The sequence below is a fragment of the Poecilia latipinna genome, unplaced genomic scaffold (assembly GCF_001443285.1).
Source record: "Poecilia latipinna isolate Pla-1442-1.1 unplaced genomic scaffold, P_latipinna-1.0 Scaffold783, whole genome shotgun sequence".
NCBI classification, from domain to species: Eukaryota; Metazoa; Chordata; class Actinopteri; order Cyprinodontiformes; family Poeciliidae; genus Poecilia; species Poecilia latipinna.
The window spans coordinates 20,372-39,068 of NW_015113399.1; the positions used below are offsets into that span (position 1 = coordinate 20,372).

At 39.7% G+C, this 18,697-nt stretch overlaps 1 protein-coding gene across 9 annotated transcripts in view; it reads right to left on the reverse strand.

The window, feature by feature from the left end:
• Positions 1 to 18,697, reverse strand: part of tenm3 (teneurin transmembrane protein 3) — a 233,519-nt gene that overhangs the window by 3,329 nt on the left and 211,493 nt on the right. For all 9 annotated transcript variants that reach the window (XM_015046553.1, XM_015046552.1, XM_015046551.1 and 6 more), the window contains 15 exons: positions 17,527 to 17,705; positions 13,938 to 14,042; positions 13,666 to 13,796; positions 9,076 to 9,245; positions 8,817 to 8,943; positions 6,098 to 6,295; positions 5,551 to 5,610; positions 4,986 to 5,330; positions 3,890 to 4,134; positions 3,623 to 3,804; positions 3,316 to 3,518; positions 1,790 to 1,900; positions 1,542 to 1,684; positions 1,282 to 1,406; positions 456 to 586 (listed from right to left, as the gene is read on the reverse strand). In XM_015046553.1, the coding sequence (XP_014902039.1) occupies positions 456 to 586; positions 1,282 to 1,406; positions 1,542 to 1,684; positions 1,790 to 1,900; positions 3,316 to 3,518; positions 3,623 to 3,804; positions 3,890 to 4,134; positions 4,986 to 5,330; positions 5,551 to 5,610; positions 6,098 to 6,295; positions 8,817 to 8,943; positions 9,076 to 9,245; positions 13,666 to 13,796; positions 13,938 to 14,042; positions 17,527 to 17,705 (2,455 nt within the window). The remainder of the gene's footprint in view (positions 1 to 455; positions 587 to 1,281; positions 1,407 to 1,541; positions 1,685 to 1,789; positions 1,901 to 3,315; positions 3,519 to 3,622; positions 3,805 to 3,889; positions 4,135 to 4,985; positions 5,331 to 5,550; positions 5,611 to 6,097; positions 6,296 to 8,816; positions 8,944 to 9,075; positions 9,246 to 13,665; positions 13,797 to 13,937; positions 14,043 to 17,526; positions 17,706 to 18,697) is intronic.

The following is an 18,697-nucleotide window of genomic DNA, read 5'->3' on the forward strand; positions in this document are numbered from 1 at the left end:
CTTACAGCATTCAGTCTTCTTGCGTACACACCTGACATCAGCAATGAATTTAATTAACTATAAATAAAATATCTTAAGCCACAGTTTGCAGAGAGGTGATAAAAGATCTCACTCAGCAAATTAAACCGTCCACATTACTATATATACTATGGTATTGTGGATTCAGTCATCAGTGGCAGATTATCTAAAGCAGGGGTGTCAAACTCCAGTCCTCAAGGGCCGCTGTCCTGCAACTTTTAGATGTGCCTCTGCTGCACCACACCTGAAAATAATAATTAGGTCACTAGCAAGGCTCAGGAGAACCGATCTACACAGGGAGGAGGTAATTAAGCCATTTCATTCCACTGTTTTTTACCTGTGGCACATCTAAACACTGCAGGACAACGGCCCTTGAGGACTGGAGTTTGACACCCCTGATCTAAAGCATTGTAGTTAAAATGAATAAGAATACACACAGGCAGGTCGTCCCAAAGCTGGCTCTTTTTCATCTCCAGGGACGGCTCCGTCAGGTCGAATTTGGGAATAGGGAATCCTGGGATAGCGTTATGAAGATGGAAGCCGAAGGTGACCAACCAGATGTTGACATCTGCAGAAAAACAGGCAGTGAAATAAAAGACAAAAAAAACAAAGAGGGAGTTAAAGAACCCAGTAAATATCAGTTATACTTGGAACTGGGAACTGTAGTAAAGTGTGGTGGAAACGTGTTAATTTTACAAGACACACATGTAAGAGTGCGTCTAAAATCAACGTTACATGTAGCACCTGCAACTCTAAACTGAATAAATGGAAATTGGTGTTTGCTTGTGGAAAATTAAAATTAAAATGATGTTTGCATGAACAGTCGTAAACTACGTTTATGGGCTTTGCCATGTTGAATTGCAGACTTCTTAACCAGAATGTTTGGCATCAAGTCCAGCAGAGTTCCCATTTCCCAGGTAACTGGAACGCAGCATTTTCTGTGACTGCTGTTCTGGTTTCAAATAAAAGTAAAAAAATCCTGCTTTGCTGGTGTAGCAGAACGCTGGCTTATTATTTAACTTATTGCATGACATTTTTCCCATGTTATGAGTGAAGTAATCTGCTATTGGAACTAGTACTTTTTCATCAATATCCAGGAGTTATTGACTTAAAACAAGCAGCTACACCTTGCATAAAAATTACTTATAAGTTAGGTTTGTCTTATTTGAAGTGTACAAAAATATTTGCACCAGAATATGGACCAAGTATACTTGGTAAGGTTTTGTGTCTTTGCAGTGAATGGGGCAAGATTGAACTTATTACCTGTAACATACTCTTTGACCTGATGAATCTTGCTTACGGGGTTGTTCCCTCTGAACATATACAAGTTAAAAGGCTGAGGGTCTTTCCCCACACGCGTCCATGTGCTGATGTCTGGAGTGGTCCACCTTCAGGAGAAGAAGAAACAACAAACCGAGGCACCTGATCAGGTGTGACGCTGACAAAGCACACAGCGAGTGTCTGCATGCAATCGTATGCCATGCTTGGACTAGAAATGAGCGAATAAGAGACAGACGGTCTACCTCCCAGCGGGGATGTCATAATCTCTGTCTCCAAAATGCAGCAGTCGTGTCAGAGGATCGTACAGGCCGCCGTGGAAACCGATCACAAGGACGAAGTCGGGGTTGGAGTCAAAGTAGACCTCCCCGTATGCTGTGTATTGTACCTGCAAACACACACGTTTACTAACTCATAACACACAAAACCATTTCAGGAACAGATGACATGCCCAGCTGCTTTCTTCCTGCGGTTGATGAGGAAACAGTCGTACCTGTTTAAGGAGCAGGCCGTTGTTGCTGAAGACCGCCAGCGGAGTCCCGGTGTTATCACACGCAATATAAAACTCCTCTCCGCTGCTGATTTCCATGGCAAACACGTGACCCTGCGCAACCACACACGGCACACTTACATTCATTAAAGCTAAGAGAGGATTTATACCGGTAATTTCTATCATTACAGCAGAACAACTCTTTGTAATATACAACAGGGCTTTAAAAAATGATACAATCATCATCATTATATTGTTTTTTCTGTGTTGTGCTGCTGAAGCCTCCCAGACTCACCTGTTCATTCACTTGTGAGCGCTGTGGGAGAAGCTTGATTTAAAAACACACACACACACACACACAAGCCTAACGTCATGGGAGATCCTCAGCTCCCAGACATAAGTAATATTTCCAAATTCGCTCTAAATGAGGAAAGCTTTATTTGTTTGAAGTGGAAGGCAGAGCGAGAGGAAGGCTGGATCATCGGGATTAGAAGCTGACAGATGGAGTACAAACACGACAGCAGGTGTCAGTGGACTGAACTTTAAAGAGAAAGCTTTAAATGAGGAAAAATGAGAGCGATAATGTAAAGTGAGAGCTGGTCTATTGAATGTCTTCCGGATCGGCTTGTTATTCACAATCTTTTCCTCCAGGAGGCGCTGCAGAGCTGTGACAAAGGCTACAAATCCAGCTCATGTTCTATCCCCCAGATCTCATGTATATCCACAAATAATAATAATAATAATAATAATAATAATGATAATAATGATGAAAGAAAAACTAGAAAGAATGCAGATTCTTTTCATGTGATTTGGAGCACAGGCAGTGGTGTGCAGAGACATTTTGGGGTGCAGGTGTCTGAGTGGGGCGCCTTGTGCAACACTTGCAACAGCCGGCAGCCTCAGTGAGCTTTTTTACTGGCACATATAATTCAAATAATTAGTCTTATGTTGTCTGATGCTGATGTTCAATAATGGTCAACACTCTACAGGTCGGTTTCTCCAACAATCAAATTGGAAACAGGAGAATAAAGATAAAACAGATCAAATAAGTAATTTCAAATTCCCAAATTTATAAACAAGTTGGAAAAAAAAAATCAATAGTTCAAAGAAGTTGTCAAGCAAAATTATAACAATGTAGGGCAGAAATACTACTTCTGGCCACACACTATGTTGTAAAAAAAGAAAGAAAAAGCACATATGATTCACACTTGGAAATGTTTTTTACCCTTGTTTGAGGTGGTTTTTGGCTTTTCTGTAAAAAAGCTAACATGCTAAAGGCATATAAAACACATTTGCTCAGTAATTTCAGACGTAGCGAACATTTACTTGATTAAAAAAGCCAAGCTTAACGTCTGACGTAGTTGAACTTTGGTTTGGAGCAAATCAACCGGGCTACGCAGACAACAAGGAAACACACCTGATTCACATTTCCTTTTTTGTGAAATTTTCAAAGTTTGCTCATGATTGGCATGATAATTGGATGGAAACATGGCTAATGGCTGTCAGAATTAGCGCACAGCGGCAGCTACCTGCAGGTCGTAGTAGAAAGAGGTGATCTCAGAGCTGGAGTGGTTGTAGACGTGGGTGATCCTGGTGGGGTAGTTCAGGTCGGCGTAGAAGAACTGCAGGTGCTGGCCCAGGCTGTTCCGGGACGCCACACGCCGACCCAAGCCGTCGTAACGGTACTGGATGGTCCAGCTGGCAGCTTTACTGTAAACACGAACTAAAAGACCTGAAATCAAACAAAAGAACACGTTATGACATCGATTTGTTCTAGAGCAGACAGTTTTACAGGGATGTAAATCTTGTTTAGTGTGTTGGGACGATAATTCCCACCTTTGGAGTTGTACTCAAATATCTCAGTTCCTCTCTGTCTCAGGAATCCGTCTTCGTCCATTTTGTACTGAACATCCCCCAGGCGAGTGATTCTGTCCCTCAGATCATAGCGTAGCGGCGTCAGACGGCCGCTGTTCCCCGGGTTCAGTAAGTGCAGGTTTCCATTCAGGTCGTAGTTAAACCTGCAAAGCCGGCATTAAACCGTCAGCCTGTCACATCAACCCAGTAGGTTTGCTTCAAACAGTAGTTCCATGAAACAAATCTCACCTCCATATTAGCTTCTCATTGAGGGAGACCGTCTGCAGCTGTCCATCAACGTCATACTCATAACCGTATTTGGTTGTGTTGGCAAAGGGTCCGATCTTGATCTCGCGCTTGGTGACCCTGCCCATGTTGTCGTACTGAATAGTGATCCAGTACATGAGTGACCTGAAAATCTCATACTGGATCTCCTTGATCCGGCCGTGTTGGTCGAAGTGCTTGGTGTAGGTCATCACTGCTGTGGAGATGATCTGAAACAGGAAGTAAACGTTGATCTCCAATCAGTGACACGCAGAGCTTACAGCTAGATTTAGTTCGGAAATAGTCTGTGGGTGGCGGTTTCAGGAGTGAAGTAACAGACACTTCCAAAAATGTTCTGCTGTGTTTCATCTGATTTATGTCAAGAGGAATTCAGAATTAGCATAACAGTTTTTCTCAGTTGCTTTGGTGCATTTCTCAGAAAAGAATTGAAATTCTCCAAACTACTTGTTCAATCTTTACCTCAATGCGTCACTCGTGCGCATAAAAAAAAGCAGTTTCTGATTCCCCTGAGCAAGTTGGTCCATAATGTGATTATGTACAATTATATACGTTTTCCTACATTTTCAATGGATTATATCATGTTGACTAAAAATGTATCATTCAAGGCTCAAACTAAACAATTAAACATAAGTTTGTTGAATAAGTCTTAACATGCAAAATGCTTGAACAAGTTTTTATAACATGTCAAGATATTTTTAGACATTTTTCTAAACTTATGTTTCCACCATTTTCAACCTAACTTTTAAAAATTGCAGCCGCTCCATTGTTCAGTCCTCTGTACCTGTGGCCATGGAAGTGACTTAAACGTACCAATTCAATGATTAGATTAGTATTGTTGACCCAATAAGTTTAAGCATACTATGTATTTACACAAACCTACTCCTCACCAATATGAAATACCATAAAGCCTCACAGCCAACTCATATTTATAATATTCTTTCTGCTTTCTATCTTCTCATTTTGAGTGCTCTACATACTTTGGTTCATCGCTGCAAGCACAACATGAAGACCTACTTTTTCCCACTAATGGTTAAATCTATTGAAGTGACTCGTCTCTTACCTGATTGATATCATAGTAGATAACTCCAAACTTTCCAAACTGCTCCACTTTCCCAGAGATATCGTCGAACTGGTAGAGATCAATAGGCAGCGGCGTCTCATTGATCACAGCCTGCATGCTGGTGACCCTGAAGCTGTTGTCGTAGGTGTAGTCGAAGCGCGCATTCACCATCCCGTCCTCGCTGAAGCGGAATATTTGCCGGTCGACCAGCGGGCCGATCTGCCGGTAGCGGATGGAGCAGATGAAGCCTTCGCTCTGGAGGTTGACGGTTTTGAGCACGCCAGCGGTCTCGTCGTACGTGAAGCTGACCCGCGTCGAGTCGTAAAGGATCTCTGCCAGCTTATTCTGAGGAGACAAATACAACCACAACCGTTGCCATAATGGAAATGTCACATGTCATAAACAGGTGTTGGTTTTACACCAAAACAAATGACACCTAACAGAAATGTTCTTGTCATGAGACACTCAGCAGTGTTGGTTAGGTGAACTCTGCAACTACACATGAAGTGGTCATAATATATGATGTGAACTTAAGATAATCAAAAATAATAATGAAGCCATATACTTGTCTGCGATATTTGTACAGAATCCGTCGGCCGGTTCCTAGATGAGCCACTCTGAGGAGCTGGACATAGAAAGACATGGACAGGGAAAGTCAGTGTTTCGGCAGTTTTGCAGTTCTCTGGGAGTTTGTTTAAGATTAATTGTGAATGATTTGTTGGGCATAAGCCAATCAGAAAGAGACACACGACTGCAGCCTCAGCATCCTTAAACTTCTGTAAAGCTACATTTACAAACCTTAATTAATCTTATTAAGATTTTATGTGATTGACCAACACAAAGAAAAAGTTTGCAAATTGTGAAAATAAAAATACAAATGGAAAACATATTTTATAGATTTTTATTCCTTAAAAACTTTTTTTTAGAAAGCTTGGATAATTTTCCTGCCGCTCAACAAATTTGCACTGATCTGTGTTGATACGTCACACATACAACACCTCTGAAGTCTACGGTTGTTACATGAAGAAAAACAGCTGAAGTCAGTATGAAGAGGCAAAGTTATTTTACAAAAGCCGGGAAGGATTGCATCAGTTTGATTAAAAGCCACACACCTGCCCTTCCTCAGAGTAGTCCACAGTAACGGAGGCGTTGCTCTCCGGGGGGGTGTACAGGTTCCTGTAGTATCCCACAGATCTGATGGTCTGCATGGTGTGCCGAGCCACGCTGGGCATGGTGACGGCTGACAGTCGGTTCCCTGAGTCGTAGTCGAAGATGTACTGATGCTGGCTGTGCAGCAGCAACACCATGGACTGTCAAAGAGAGGAGACGACAGCAGGATGTTACAAACAGGACACAAAGCTGAGGGAGAGTGAAACACCATTTTTGTTTTTTCCTTCGGTCAGAACAAGACAGCTACAGATTCAATTACTTTAATCAAGCCAATGAAAGACGAATGTGAACAAAGGAATAAAGAAACAATTATTCCGAAGATATTCAGTTTATATTAAACACTTTGAGATGTTTTCTTATCCAGATTCACATTAATACAAGAGACATTTCCCCGTAGAGGACATATTTCATGGTCTGCTGCATCTTTTGCCTTTCTGTGATTCTAATTTTAAGCCCTCTGTTGTTCTTCTCCCCTGGCCTCCACCTCTCTCTAACATCCTAACTAAGCTCCAGGCGTCCCTGGAGTCTTGTCTCACCGTTGTACCTCTGTCAGTCTGTCTGTCTTTCCATTGCTATCAATCAATCGCCTTCTGTATCCCCACACAAACAAGGCCAGGTGCCGTTCAGAGTGTCAGGCCCTTCCTAGGCTAACACAGCAGACGTGTTGGATTCACTCCCCTCCTCCCTGTCCTCTTTCTCCTCACACTGTTTGTTTTTTTGCTCCCTCCTGAGCTCCCTTAGAGATGTTTTTCAAAGCCACTCACTTTTTAATGGTCTCTTCTTCTTCTTTTACTCTCTTCTCTCTGTCAGCCTTGCTTTCCTGACATCAATAGTTTCTTTTATTTGAGGACAAGATAGTTTCTTGGTTCTTAGTTTCCTTTACTTTACTCACCGCCTTTCTACAATCATTCACTTCGTGCTTTTTGCCGTCTCTTGTAAGTGCACAGATTCCTTGGAAAATACTAGCAGACTCAGAATTATAGAGCACCTTCCTACATGATACTTGCTACTCTATCCTGCGTTTCCATCACCATGCTGTTCTTCTTCTGAATGATTGCATTAAAATGAATTTGAAAAGTTCTGTGGAATAATTTTAAGATGTAATACTTGAATCAGTCTTAAAAAAAGACGAACTTGGTGCAGAAGTTTAATTCAAATTTTCTCCACTTACTCAGACAGTTTCTTTTTAAGAAGAAGACGTGGATTTCCGTTAAAGTCAAGGAGGTCTTTTGCAGCCATTGACTGCAGATTCATCAGTTCAAACTATTTCACGCATATACTGCCTCTCTCAGATGAAAATACATTGATCAGGAACAAGTGTGAAACCACTTAAGCTCAAGCCTGGCATGAACTAAAAGCAGCTTGCACACAAGTTTCTCCACTCCAAAGTGAAGTATGTTTTACCGCACATTTACTGCAGATAGAAACTTCCTTCTTGGTTGGTAAAAACTTTGTAGCTGCCCACTGGAACAAGCTAGTCAAACATTGATTCATATGGAATAAAATTACATACAGGACGCTTGGAGAAAACAAGGAAAGGCTCTCAAAACCTCAGAAAACTGTACCTGTACCAACTGTCAAGCCAAGCAGTGACAGAATGATGCTGGTTCGCTGACACCAGCTGTGTTTCCACGGACCATGAAATTGTGCAAATTCGAATTACGAAAATAAATTTGCCGAATGGAAACACGGCAATTTAGAAAAAACTTTCATCCATGTCACACCTTGTATATTTCTTAAGACTGCAATGGAAAAACTTCTTTGCATCACAGGAGTCACAGGAGTCTGTATCCAACAGCAAAGTGCTCATTTGTAGGTCCTGGCCTCTTTGGGCAATGTGCAGCTGGATCCACCAGAGCTTTTTCAGCATCACACACTTCATGAAATGTTGAGTTTGACATTCAAAAGTCTTGAATCCATTACTTTTATGTAAAATCACTGAATACAATTTCACTAAAATGCTGCTTATATCTGTAGCCACTCAAAGTAGCAGAGTCTTATTGAGCTAATGCCTCAATAAGTCGCCGACACATCGTCTAATGGCTGATGAGCGTTAGTACCATGGATGTTAGGTGGATATGTCTGATGTTAGTGTTTACAGCCGTCACTGCCATGATTTATAATGACTTATTGGGGAGCAGACTTGTTCACATGCAATTTTATTCCATTTATTTAATGAAAACGCTGCAATTGCGAAATTATGTTTTTCGACATTAGTAGAATATAGAAAAGGTTCTGCACAACTTTTCAGCTACTGATGCTGTTTCATTGCTTAAAGTGGCAGGAATAATGAAAATGGAGGACTTCCATTAAAGTACCTTATTTTCATCTCAAATCTCAGGCTACACAGATGAAAGATGGACACAGTTGGGAGGTCTAACAGGACAATATCTCCAAACATCTAATTTGGTTTTAACTGAATGGAGCAGTCTAAAATGTATCCATGATTAAGAATCTGGATTCAAGAAAGTTTACATGAATGAAACAATACTCCTTCTAAATAAAAGAAGCCATGATATTGTTAAAAAAACATAAATGGGTGATACCATGATACGTGACGCAGTACAGATATGTTTGGGTTGGAAATGTTTGAACACCTGACCCAGTGAGAAAGAAAGTTGAATGTATGCCTGTCTGTAAATGTTTTTACTTGTTCCCTACCTTATCCAGATACGTGTAGCTCCATATCTTCCCATCAGCAAAGACTCGAGAAATGATTCTTCCTTGATTGTCGTACTCCCACTTCTCTGTGGTCGGACCCCTCTGGAGGCCCGTCACCTGTCCCGTGCTGAACACACACACACACACACACACACACACAGGTTCACGTTTCACTGAATTACAGCTAGAAAGTTAAACAAGAGTGTCGTAGTTACATCTGATGGATCAGATCAGAGGAGAACAGTACAGATGTATTTACCTGGAGTACGTCAGGTTAACTGAGAGCAGTTTGCTGCTGGGGATCCACAGTGACGGGTGGCCCTGCGTGTCGTAGATGATCTTTAACAGGAACTTTCTGTGGTCATCATAAACCTTCTCGGTTCGCAGCGTGCGGTCATAATCCACAGACAGCAAGTTCCTTCCGTTTACCTGGATGTCAGAGGAGACAAATAAGGGACTGAGCTGTGCTTTGTGATCGTCTCTCAACAGTGAAACTAACGCCCAGATTTATCTTCTACTGCTGGTTCCTTATTCTTCCCGTTTCATTCAGCTTCACATATTTTGTCCAGTGTCTGCAAGTTTGTCTTTCTGTTTGTAACTATCACACAAACATGCACACACTCAATGCAGAGAGAACGTTCACCTTTTATTTGAATCCAAAGATTTATTTATCACGATACAAAAAACCCTCAGTAGATTCTACACTGTCTGTGTTTATTACACAAAAACAGCCAAAATAGCAAAGCAGTGTGTGAAACACTGAGTAACAAACTAACAGCTCATTGTAAACCACTGGGGTTGCCAGGTGAGGGGCGGCGCCTGCTGATTTGTGACATTATATTCGAAAGGTTATAAAAAGGCCTCATTTTCCAGACACCAAAAAAACTTTACCTTATTGCCAAAAACCAGCTGGGTGTTTTTTTAAGCACTTGGACTGTTTCTAGAAGCAGTAGAGATCCAAATGGGAGTAGAAAAACATGTGAAATGTGAAGTTTGTATGATATGCCCCCTTTAATCTATAATACAAGTATCTAGCATAAGTGTGAGAGAAAGGAAAAAAAATGAAATAGCTAATGAATTTAACTTGTAATGTCCTAAAATTTGACTGTTCACCTAAATGTCGGTACCACAGCCTACGAAATAAAACAAATCTCTGATCTGACAGCCATAAAACCAAATAACATCCCTGAACCAACAAGTCAGGCTTAATCACCATCTAAATGATGTGCTGTTAAAATCCGATTTATGAAGACAGATAGCCCAGATCTGCAGCTAAGTTCACCTTATAGATCCTTGAAGCAATGACAAACATTACAAACCGGCCAATCAATCACTTACAGACCTCTTTCATTAAACAGAGAGTCTGGCTGGAAGATGTCCAACGGTCCAATTTCTCACCTTTTCATTCAAGCTACTCATTCATTTGTGAATTAGGACCAGTTAAAATCAGTGAGGTGAATTAAAGGGGGATGAGGAAGATATTGGAACACTGGCCAGGAGCCACTAGGACGAAACACAGCATAGCTGAATAAAGTCACAGACTCAGCCGTAGACCAATAAATTTACAATGTGTTGGGGTCAGGTCTGGCCTGGCCATTGCCTTCCTGTGCAGTTTCACTCAATTCTCATTTCTCTTCAGTGTTCTCTGTGGGATTTCTCCCACTGAGTGCAATTTCTCCAGCCAATCAAACGATGACATTGATTCTCTTGTCCAGTTATAGTTGTAGTCTGCCTATAGCAGTAGTTTAGCGTTGGGAGTGGAGGAAGTGAACAAAACCATTCAGTCTGGGTTGGCTACTCTTCCAAATATTGAACAATTAAAATAAAATGTATAAGACATTTCATTGCTGGCAAACTACTATCCACATTTTATCCATCCAGCTGTTGATTTGAGGCCAACCTGAGGAATCTGGAGGTATTCTGCACTCTTATGTGCAATGCATCAGTTACACTGGCAGTGAAATTGGCCATCAGCATGCTGGAACCACCATAATGCTCCAAACATTTGTCTCGTTGCCAAACATGTAAATATTGGTCTCTTTTCTCCAGAGATAATTTAGTTTGTCCATGTTTGCTGCTGTAAATTTCATTTGAGCTAAAAACAGGCAGATTGGTGGTTGACCTACGACCAGCTTCACTGTGGATGGCGAGGCTCGTCTTCCAGCATTTTCCAGTGTATTAACAAAATTCTGGTAAAATTGTGCCCCTAATGTTTTGTAGGCTTTTGTCCATGTGTTTTTTGGCTGAGGCATTGCTCTTTTTGTACCCTGTGGTTCTGGATGCCGTACAGCTGGAAGGTGTTTTGCTCTTACTTTGTTTTACTTTCGGGAGAAAATTTATAACAGGTAGAAGCTGACTAGCATCTCGAAAGTTCAAAAAATACCTGAACTATGACCCATACTTCCAGACGAATTAAAAAGGGAGGTTTCATGGATGCAGAGAAGAGAGGAAGAGGATGTTCAAACCGTCTCTTCCATCGATCGTAATTAGCCAGGATCATTTCCAGGACTACAACTGTCCAGCTTTCTAACCAAAAGGCCAAACATAGATTTAAAGAGAAGTGGCAAAAGCAAATGAGGTGGATTAGCATCCACAAAATGCTTCTGTGAAATATGGTCTCTGTTGTCTGGATGAGCTGCTGTCCCTACTATCATACATGATTATCATACATCTGCAGTCTCCAGTCAGAAGCTCCTTCAGATTATTTGCAACACTAGCTGCTAACACAACCTCTCTTTAAAGTGGTTGGTGTCATCGTTGTTGGATTACAACAGCATTTATTTCTCTTTGGGATAAAAAGGAAAAAGTATTTTTGAAATAAACAATTTAACATAGATTCTCACATTTGCTGTTTTTATGACAATTCGACAACACCTTGCAAACATCTTTCTTTTTTTTTTTTTTTTTAGCAAATAAACCTCTACAACTTAGCTAAGCTTCATTGGTATCCTGGAAAAACCCTTCCTCACCTAGACAGAGATTATTTAAGGGGATTTCTAAAGCTATTTTTAAATAAAATTGCAAGGAGTTGCTTCTTTAACACGAGAAAATAGAGGCCACACAGATGCCAAACACATCCAAATACTTCCCAGAGCAAAAACGTAGCAGGTGATTGTCTTATTACCGGGGTCATGGATGTATTCCCATCTGCACACTCTTCCCATAGATGATGACACAAATAAGATAAATAATAAAAAAAGCTATGCTCTGTTGTCCAAAAGCAAGAATTTAGATTTTTTTTCTCACAGACAGCCGGGGTCGTGCTGCGAGCAGAGCGTTCGTACGCTCTCCCTCCAACAGTGTAAAAATTTGAAAGTGTGAACTGGTAAATTGCCTGTGGGCATCAATATGACCCTGTCAACCCGTCCTCCAATCTGGTGTGCTGCAGCTCTCAGCAGCCACTTGTAGAGCCTGCAGGTATACAGGATGCATAATGCATGGACGGCATAATCTTTTTTCTCTTATTCTTACAAGAATATGATAGTAATATGTCTGTGGGAGAACAAATTAAGAGAAATGTGATAAGCTGAGTTATGACACAGGAACTGGACATGCTAGGGGAATCTTTGTCTTAGTGCTTTTTTTCATGCTCACTTTGTTACCAATATCATCTGCAGTGTTACTTTATAATTAATTTTTAGGAGCTGCCATGATGTTTTTACGTACATGAGCAGGTCAGAGAGTCTCAAAGCTTTCTTCTCCTACCCGTGTCCTATCGTTTTTTAAGTCGTTTCTTTTACCACGGGGAGAAAGTATCATAAAAATGCTCAAAGCTCCTGACTAGTTCAATTTAATGTTATAACAGCAACATGATACTGTCCGGTTTCTGCAGCCAAAGACCTCAGCATGACCATAACCTGAACACGCTCTGAGTCAGCCTGATTCAGAGCACAGACATCTGGGTCAGTCAGAAACTGCAGTAGGGCTGGGCAATAAATCAAAAACAATATAAATCACAAAAGACACATGATCAGTATCAATAGGTAACATGTCTGATAAAATTTTAAAAATTTTCACTGAACAACTCAGATTTCTGTGGGATGTAGGCAGAGGAAAGGCTCTCAACGTCTCACTAGGTTTGTCTCAGTAATCAACAAATTATCACACGATTAAAAAGATCTCAATAATTTACATTTGCATTATTTATTGTTTTTTCTCTTTTCTCTCTAATTCTACCAAAAACTGGACGACAAAACTCTTCAGTCTGGTGTTTTGGTCTCAACTGGCTCTTTTTTTTTTTTTTTGAAGAACAATTTTGTTCACAGAGACTTTATAATTAATTTTATTTGTTTTTCTGTTGTTTTTTAATTTATTTTGGATATTTTAAAATGTCTTCCACTTCCAGTGTTAAATGTTCTTTAGAATTGAAAGTTTATTGTCTGAGAATTTGTTCTTAAGCCATTATATCATTACCCTTACATTACTTGAAAATGGTTTCAAATCAGCAATATTATCGTTTATTGCAATAACTTCTGAGGCAATTTATCGACCAGCAAAATTTCATCCCTCACTCTTTGGTTACATAAAAACAACCTGTTGAGAAAATGGTGCAGCAGCAGTTTCATGTTTTGCCTCATAATTGTGTAAAAATAAAAAACAACGGCATGGAGTGAAAACTGTAAACAGGAAAGGTCACGCCACCAGTTTGGCAGTATTTTGAGATACTTAAAACAAAAACGACTCCATAATTATCAATATAGACTAATATGAAACGCCTACATTGTGATATGTTTTTCAGCCATGTCATGACTTATAATCCAGAAAAAATAATAGGGTGACTGGCGATCAGCCTTTGTTAAAGAGACCGTGGTCGATCGCTGTCCATCACCTGTATCTGAAGAACACTCACCCTCAGCTTCCTCCCAAACACAATGACCTTTCCTCGGGTCTGCTCCTTCCTAAATCTCCACTCGACTAAGTTCTGGCCATTCTCTCCTGGCAGGGTCATGTTGCGCCGGGCGATCGTAGGGTTAGCAGCTCCTAAAGACACATTACAAGACATCTGGGGTTTACAAACACTACAACATGCAGACTGGTGAAGGCTTTGAGAAAGACGGACAAGTATTTGCTCCATCAATGCACAAAGTTTGCTTCAGGATATGGTAAATAATTTAAACCTACCTGCCAGTATGTGTGGCTCTGTCTGATAGTGTGTGTCCATCCCATTAGCATAGATGACCCTGAGTGAATGGTCATTACCCACTTGGTAGCTGTTACGAAGCTGGTCTGCATGACACAAGTACAAGCAAGAGATGCAGTTATCGATACGGCGTTACACTGCAGCATTCAAAGGATTTACTGAAGAACATATCAATTGTGAGCTGAAATGAGGATAAAGGGAGGAAAACGAAATGCAGGGAGGGAAAGAGCAGCTAAAAGACAGCAGGGAGACAAAGTAAGGTGAGAAACAATTCATCTCTGGGCGAAGTGTTTGAACCTGCTAATGGAGCAGAGAGAAGGTTTAACATCCTTCAGCCTTTTTCAATTATGTTCCTCTCAGCCTCCCACAGGACTAATGGCTGCTTGTGCAAGCAGGACACAGAGTGGCTGACGGCACTCTTTTATCTTTGACTAAATATACACCCTGCTAGATCTATGCAACAATACAGCAACAGAATAAAATAACTTGATTAAACAAAGGCCTGGCTAACCGTTGCATTTGGCCTTTTCCCTCTCACTGTATTTCCACTCTGTTTTTCAGCTCACATCATTCACTTACTATTGATTTTTTTGTGACACCCGTGTTTTTCGGTTCCGTTTAATTAATATTAAAGCATTTTGGCTTGGTAACAGTGTATTGGAATTCTCACACTAAAATAAATGTATACTGACAAGAATGCAGCCTGGTTTTTATGACTCAATGCAAGTCGCAAGGGAAGTGGAGAAGTCTAAACAGTAAATCTTTACATTTAGCTATCAAGGAGTTTTATTCTGGAAATCTTATCCTCTGGGATTTTTCTTTCTTATAATTTTTTTTCAACATTAAAGTTATGAATAGTTCCAAATTCAAGTTAATTTGTCTCAAAACCTTTAGTTGCCTGTTGGAAAGCTGAAAATAAAGAGAGACTTAATTTTTCAACATTGGAGTGAAAGCACATATCCAAATAAACTCTGCAGAAAGAAAGAAAGAAAATGAAAATTATGGAAAAGGCTACACATAACCAAAACTATAAACAAGATACTGACAGATTTCCACCAAAAAAGACTGAAAACTGAAATTGAACCCAAACTGCTTTAATCTAGTATTGTTGTAGGGGTGTGAACACTTTTACAACCAGATTAGTGTATAGTGCAGCATTTTTAATGTTTTCCTTGAAACAAATTTTCAATTGAATTCTATAAGATAAATGTTATGTTATAGGGCAAAAGGGTTTCTGAAGTGTCTAATCATTGTCTGATTTTTTGCACCATTTCAACCTTTTTAAAAAGAATGTTTACACTTTCTGGTTCATTATTTTTTTCTTCTAGTTTTCTTAATTTCCAATAACAGCCTGCACATTTTAAAGGCATATTCAGATGCATCTGCTGAACACAAGCTAAAAAGAAAGACAGACAAAATTACAAAAAGAAAAACTCGAAGACCTTCAGAACCCCCGCTTTAGAAAGCTTGGAAAACTATCGATCCAGACAACTTGAAATTATTACGAGACAGTCGATCAAAAAGTCTGAGGCGGTTTTGCACAACACTTTACTCTCGTCAATTTTTTTTTTCTTTGCAAATCATTTTATCGAATGACACAAAGTAAAATATATTTTCTGCTTCAACATTTCTCGTGTTTTGTGTGTGATGTAATGCCGGTGCAACTTCATGTCGGCTGAGCTTCAGAGTTCTAACTTTAACATGTCATGAGAAATACCTGAATACGTTTCTATCTCCAAGTTCTACAACGTACGTTAATGAAAATATTAAAAATATATATATTTTTTGGTAATTTAGTTAATTAAAATGGATAATTTTGCATTAAGTATCTTGCAGAATGTGAGATGACATTAGGTGGGGTAGGGTTATATTTTTATTATCTCAGTCATTCCCCAGCACATTATCACACATGGTGATCCAGTAGAAACAACAGTTTACTGTAAATGTCTGCAAATGACCTTTTAACCTCTTGCTTCCACATATTCTGCTTTCTCAAGCAGTTAACGGCATCATTAATATGACTAAGTACAGCAGCTAAATTAGCTTGTTTACCGTCGCTGGCCTGCACCTGGACCTAATGGGATGCCTTCTACCTACGCATGTAGATGAGATGGCAGGAAAAACACGAATAAATGTAAGTGAACTGATGAAAGCAATGCTTTAGTTGTCCAGGACTTTGAATTAATCAGGATAGGAGGAAGGCACTCTCAACAGAGGCGTCACTATTGTAGTCCTTCATACACGAGTTTCTTTCACACAGAAAACTTATATTGTATCGATGCTCATAATGCATTGACTTTAAGATTATAATACACAAGCAGAACAATTTAAAGACATCAAGGAAGAAACTGTTCTGAATCCACTAGACTGAAGGAGGATTCATTGATCTGCAGCATCAAATTTCACACTCAAATTTAAACCTCTGAGGTAAATGGAAGGCAATGTTCGTCCACAATTTACATCAACATCACCGCTAAAACATAATTTTCCAGTTTTTGTCTGACAAAGAATGACAACATTGCTGAAATGCACCAGTGTGAATGTTTTCTTTCGCTGCTCTCAAAAAAAAAAATTATGAGAATGGATTTTACTCTGGCTTACAGAAGCTTTGAATCAAAGTACAAATGAAACAACATCCCAAATTCAGAAAAAAATGATCACAGAAAACAACACAACCTATTTTCCCATCTGTGGCTTAATACTTGTGTCTCTCAGTAACTGCAGCTTGTCTTACTTCTCTGATTGTTCCACAGTCATTTAGTGAGTTTTTAATACCACCAGCTTACAGTGACTTACAGAAGTATTTGCAGCCCTTAGATTTCTTCATGTTAAATCATATTACAACCACAAACTTCTGCGTATTTTATTTTGCCTGATGGACCAACACAAAGCAGAAAATGAATGCAAAGTGGAAGCAAAAGAATATTTTTTCAGAGGCTTTTACAGTTTAAAAAATCTGAAAGGTGTGACGTACGTTTATATTCATCTCAACCAGATTCCTTCCAGGATCGACATGTATTTAGCTCCGTACATCGAACCTGTTTACAGGCATCGAGCCTGTTACTAGTTACAAGCTTGTAATGCCAGCAGCATTACAGAAACCAGATAGTTCTCCAAAACTCTTTGAAAAGAAGAGATTGAACCTGGTCAGGCAAGTTGCCAAGACACTGAAAGCAACAATAAAACAGGAGTAAAAACCTGCAACAGAAAAAGTACTGGTACCAATTTAGATGTGGAAACAAGCACTGAACAGAACATCTTTTGCCATAATCCCAATAAATTTAACTGACGTTTGTGCCTGTAACAGGTATGAATACTTTAGCAAGCCACTGTATTTTCATATTTTGTACAATATAAAACTCTGGCAGATGGATTTGTGAACAGCAACAGATTTTATTCCTTTTAATTTTGCAGCAGGGAAAACATTGGGAAAGGTGATAAAATCTAAAAATGAAGCTACATTTCTTCGGATCTGACTTACTTTTATTATTCATAATGATCATAATCATCTGCCTGACCTTTCCTTATAGATGAGTTTCAGACTCAGTCACATGCATGCCAGCACCTTACCTTGCACCAAAGTGTAAAAGGAGTCTATAGACGATAAGTTTGTTGTTATGGAAACATCCTCATCCCTCCCTGACGTCTCTATGTCCACTGCGATGGCTCCTGAAGACATGTCGCCGTGGAGATTGGTGACCACGCCGGTGGGGAAGGTCACATTAGTCAGACGACCCTCGCTGTCATAGCTACCAGGACAGAATGCAGGAGAAGGAGAAAGGGGACATTAGATGTCATTACTGTAATGAATCCTGCCGAGACAGAGAAAATGACCTGAATATACATACAGGAAGCAAGTCCTCATATTTATTAAGATGTGTAAAACGCCCTAAAATAGGTTAATCATTTGTCACAGCAACATCACATTAGCATAAACATTTCAGCAAGATTCAGTTTTGATACCTTTTTCAGTAATAAAGAAGAAATATTTTCAACTAAATCTCTTCTTGGTACGTCCAAGATTTCCTATACAATGAATGTAATTGAAGCATGTTTAAACTGATATTTTATCTTTACCTTTATCAGACTGTGTATGAACCTAATTAGTAACTCATAACATGACTCCTGTTTACTAGGAGTATAACTATAACATGGCATATATAAGCCCCTTTTCATTCCTCAAAGCAGGAAGCAAAGGAGAACATGGCATTCGTGTAAGGAAGAGATATATTACACTCCATGTAAGGAAATGGCTACAAGGAAATGGCATCTACCCATATCTACATATCTACATATACTCACTGCTCTAGTAAGTTCAAACTGAGAGAAGCAAGGCTGAGCGAGGTCTCACATTTATCTTGTCAGGACACGTCTTCATCACACAGTGATGGTAAAAATTGCAGAAAAGAGTGCCATCTTTGGGTTACCAACTCACCATAACAACAATCCATAATCCACTCACTCACAAACATAAAAGTCCAGTGTTTGCTCATCTATTTGAGTTCCTTAAATGAAACTAAGATTCATATTCTTTGCAGCAAACGATCCAGGAAGGATTTGGTCTGAAACGGAGAATAAATGAGTGGAAAAGCATCTCATGCCGCTGTTGAGTACAGCAGGCATGAAAAGGCGACGTTCACACAGCAACTCTTCATGCTCAGTTCCACATTTTTGCTGAAATCAATTTTTTTGTTTTGCTTATTGATACTACTAATTAAATATGATCAGAGTCAAACTTCAC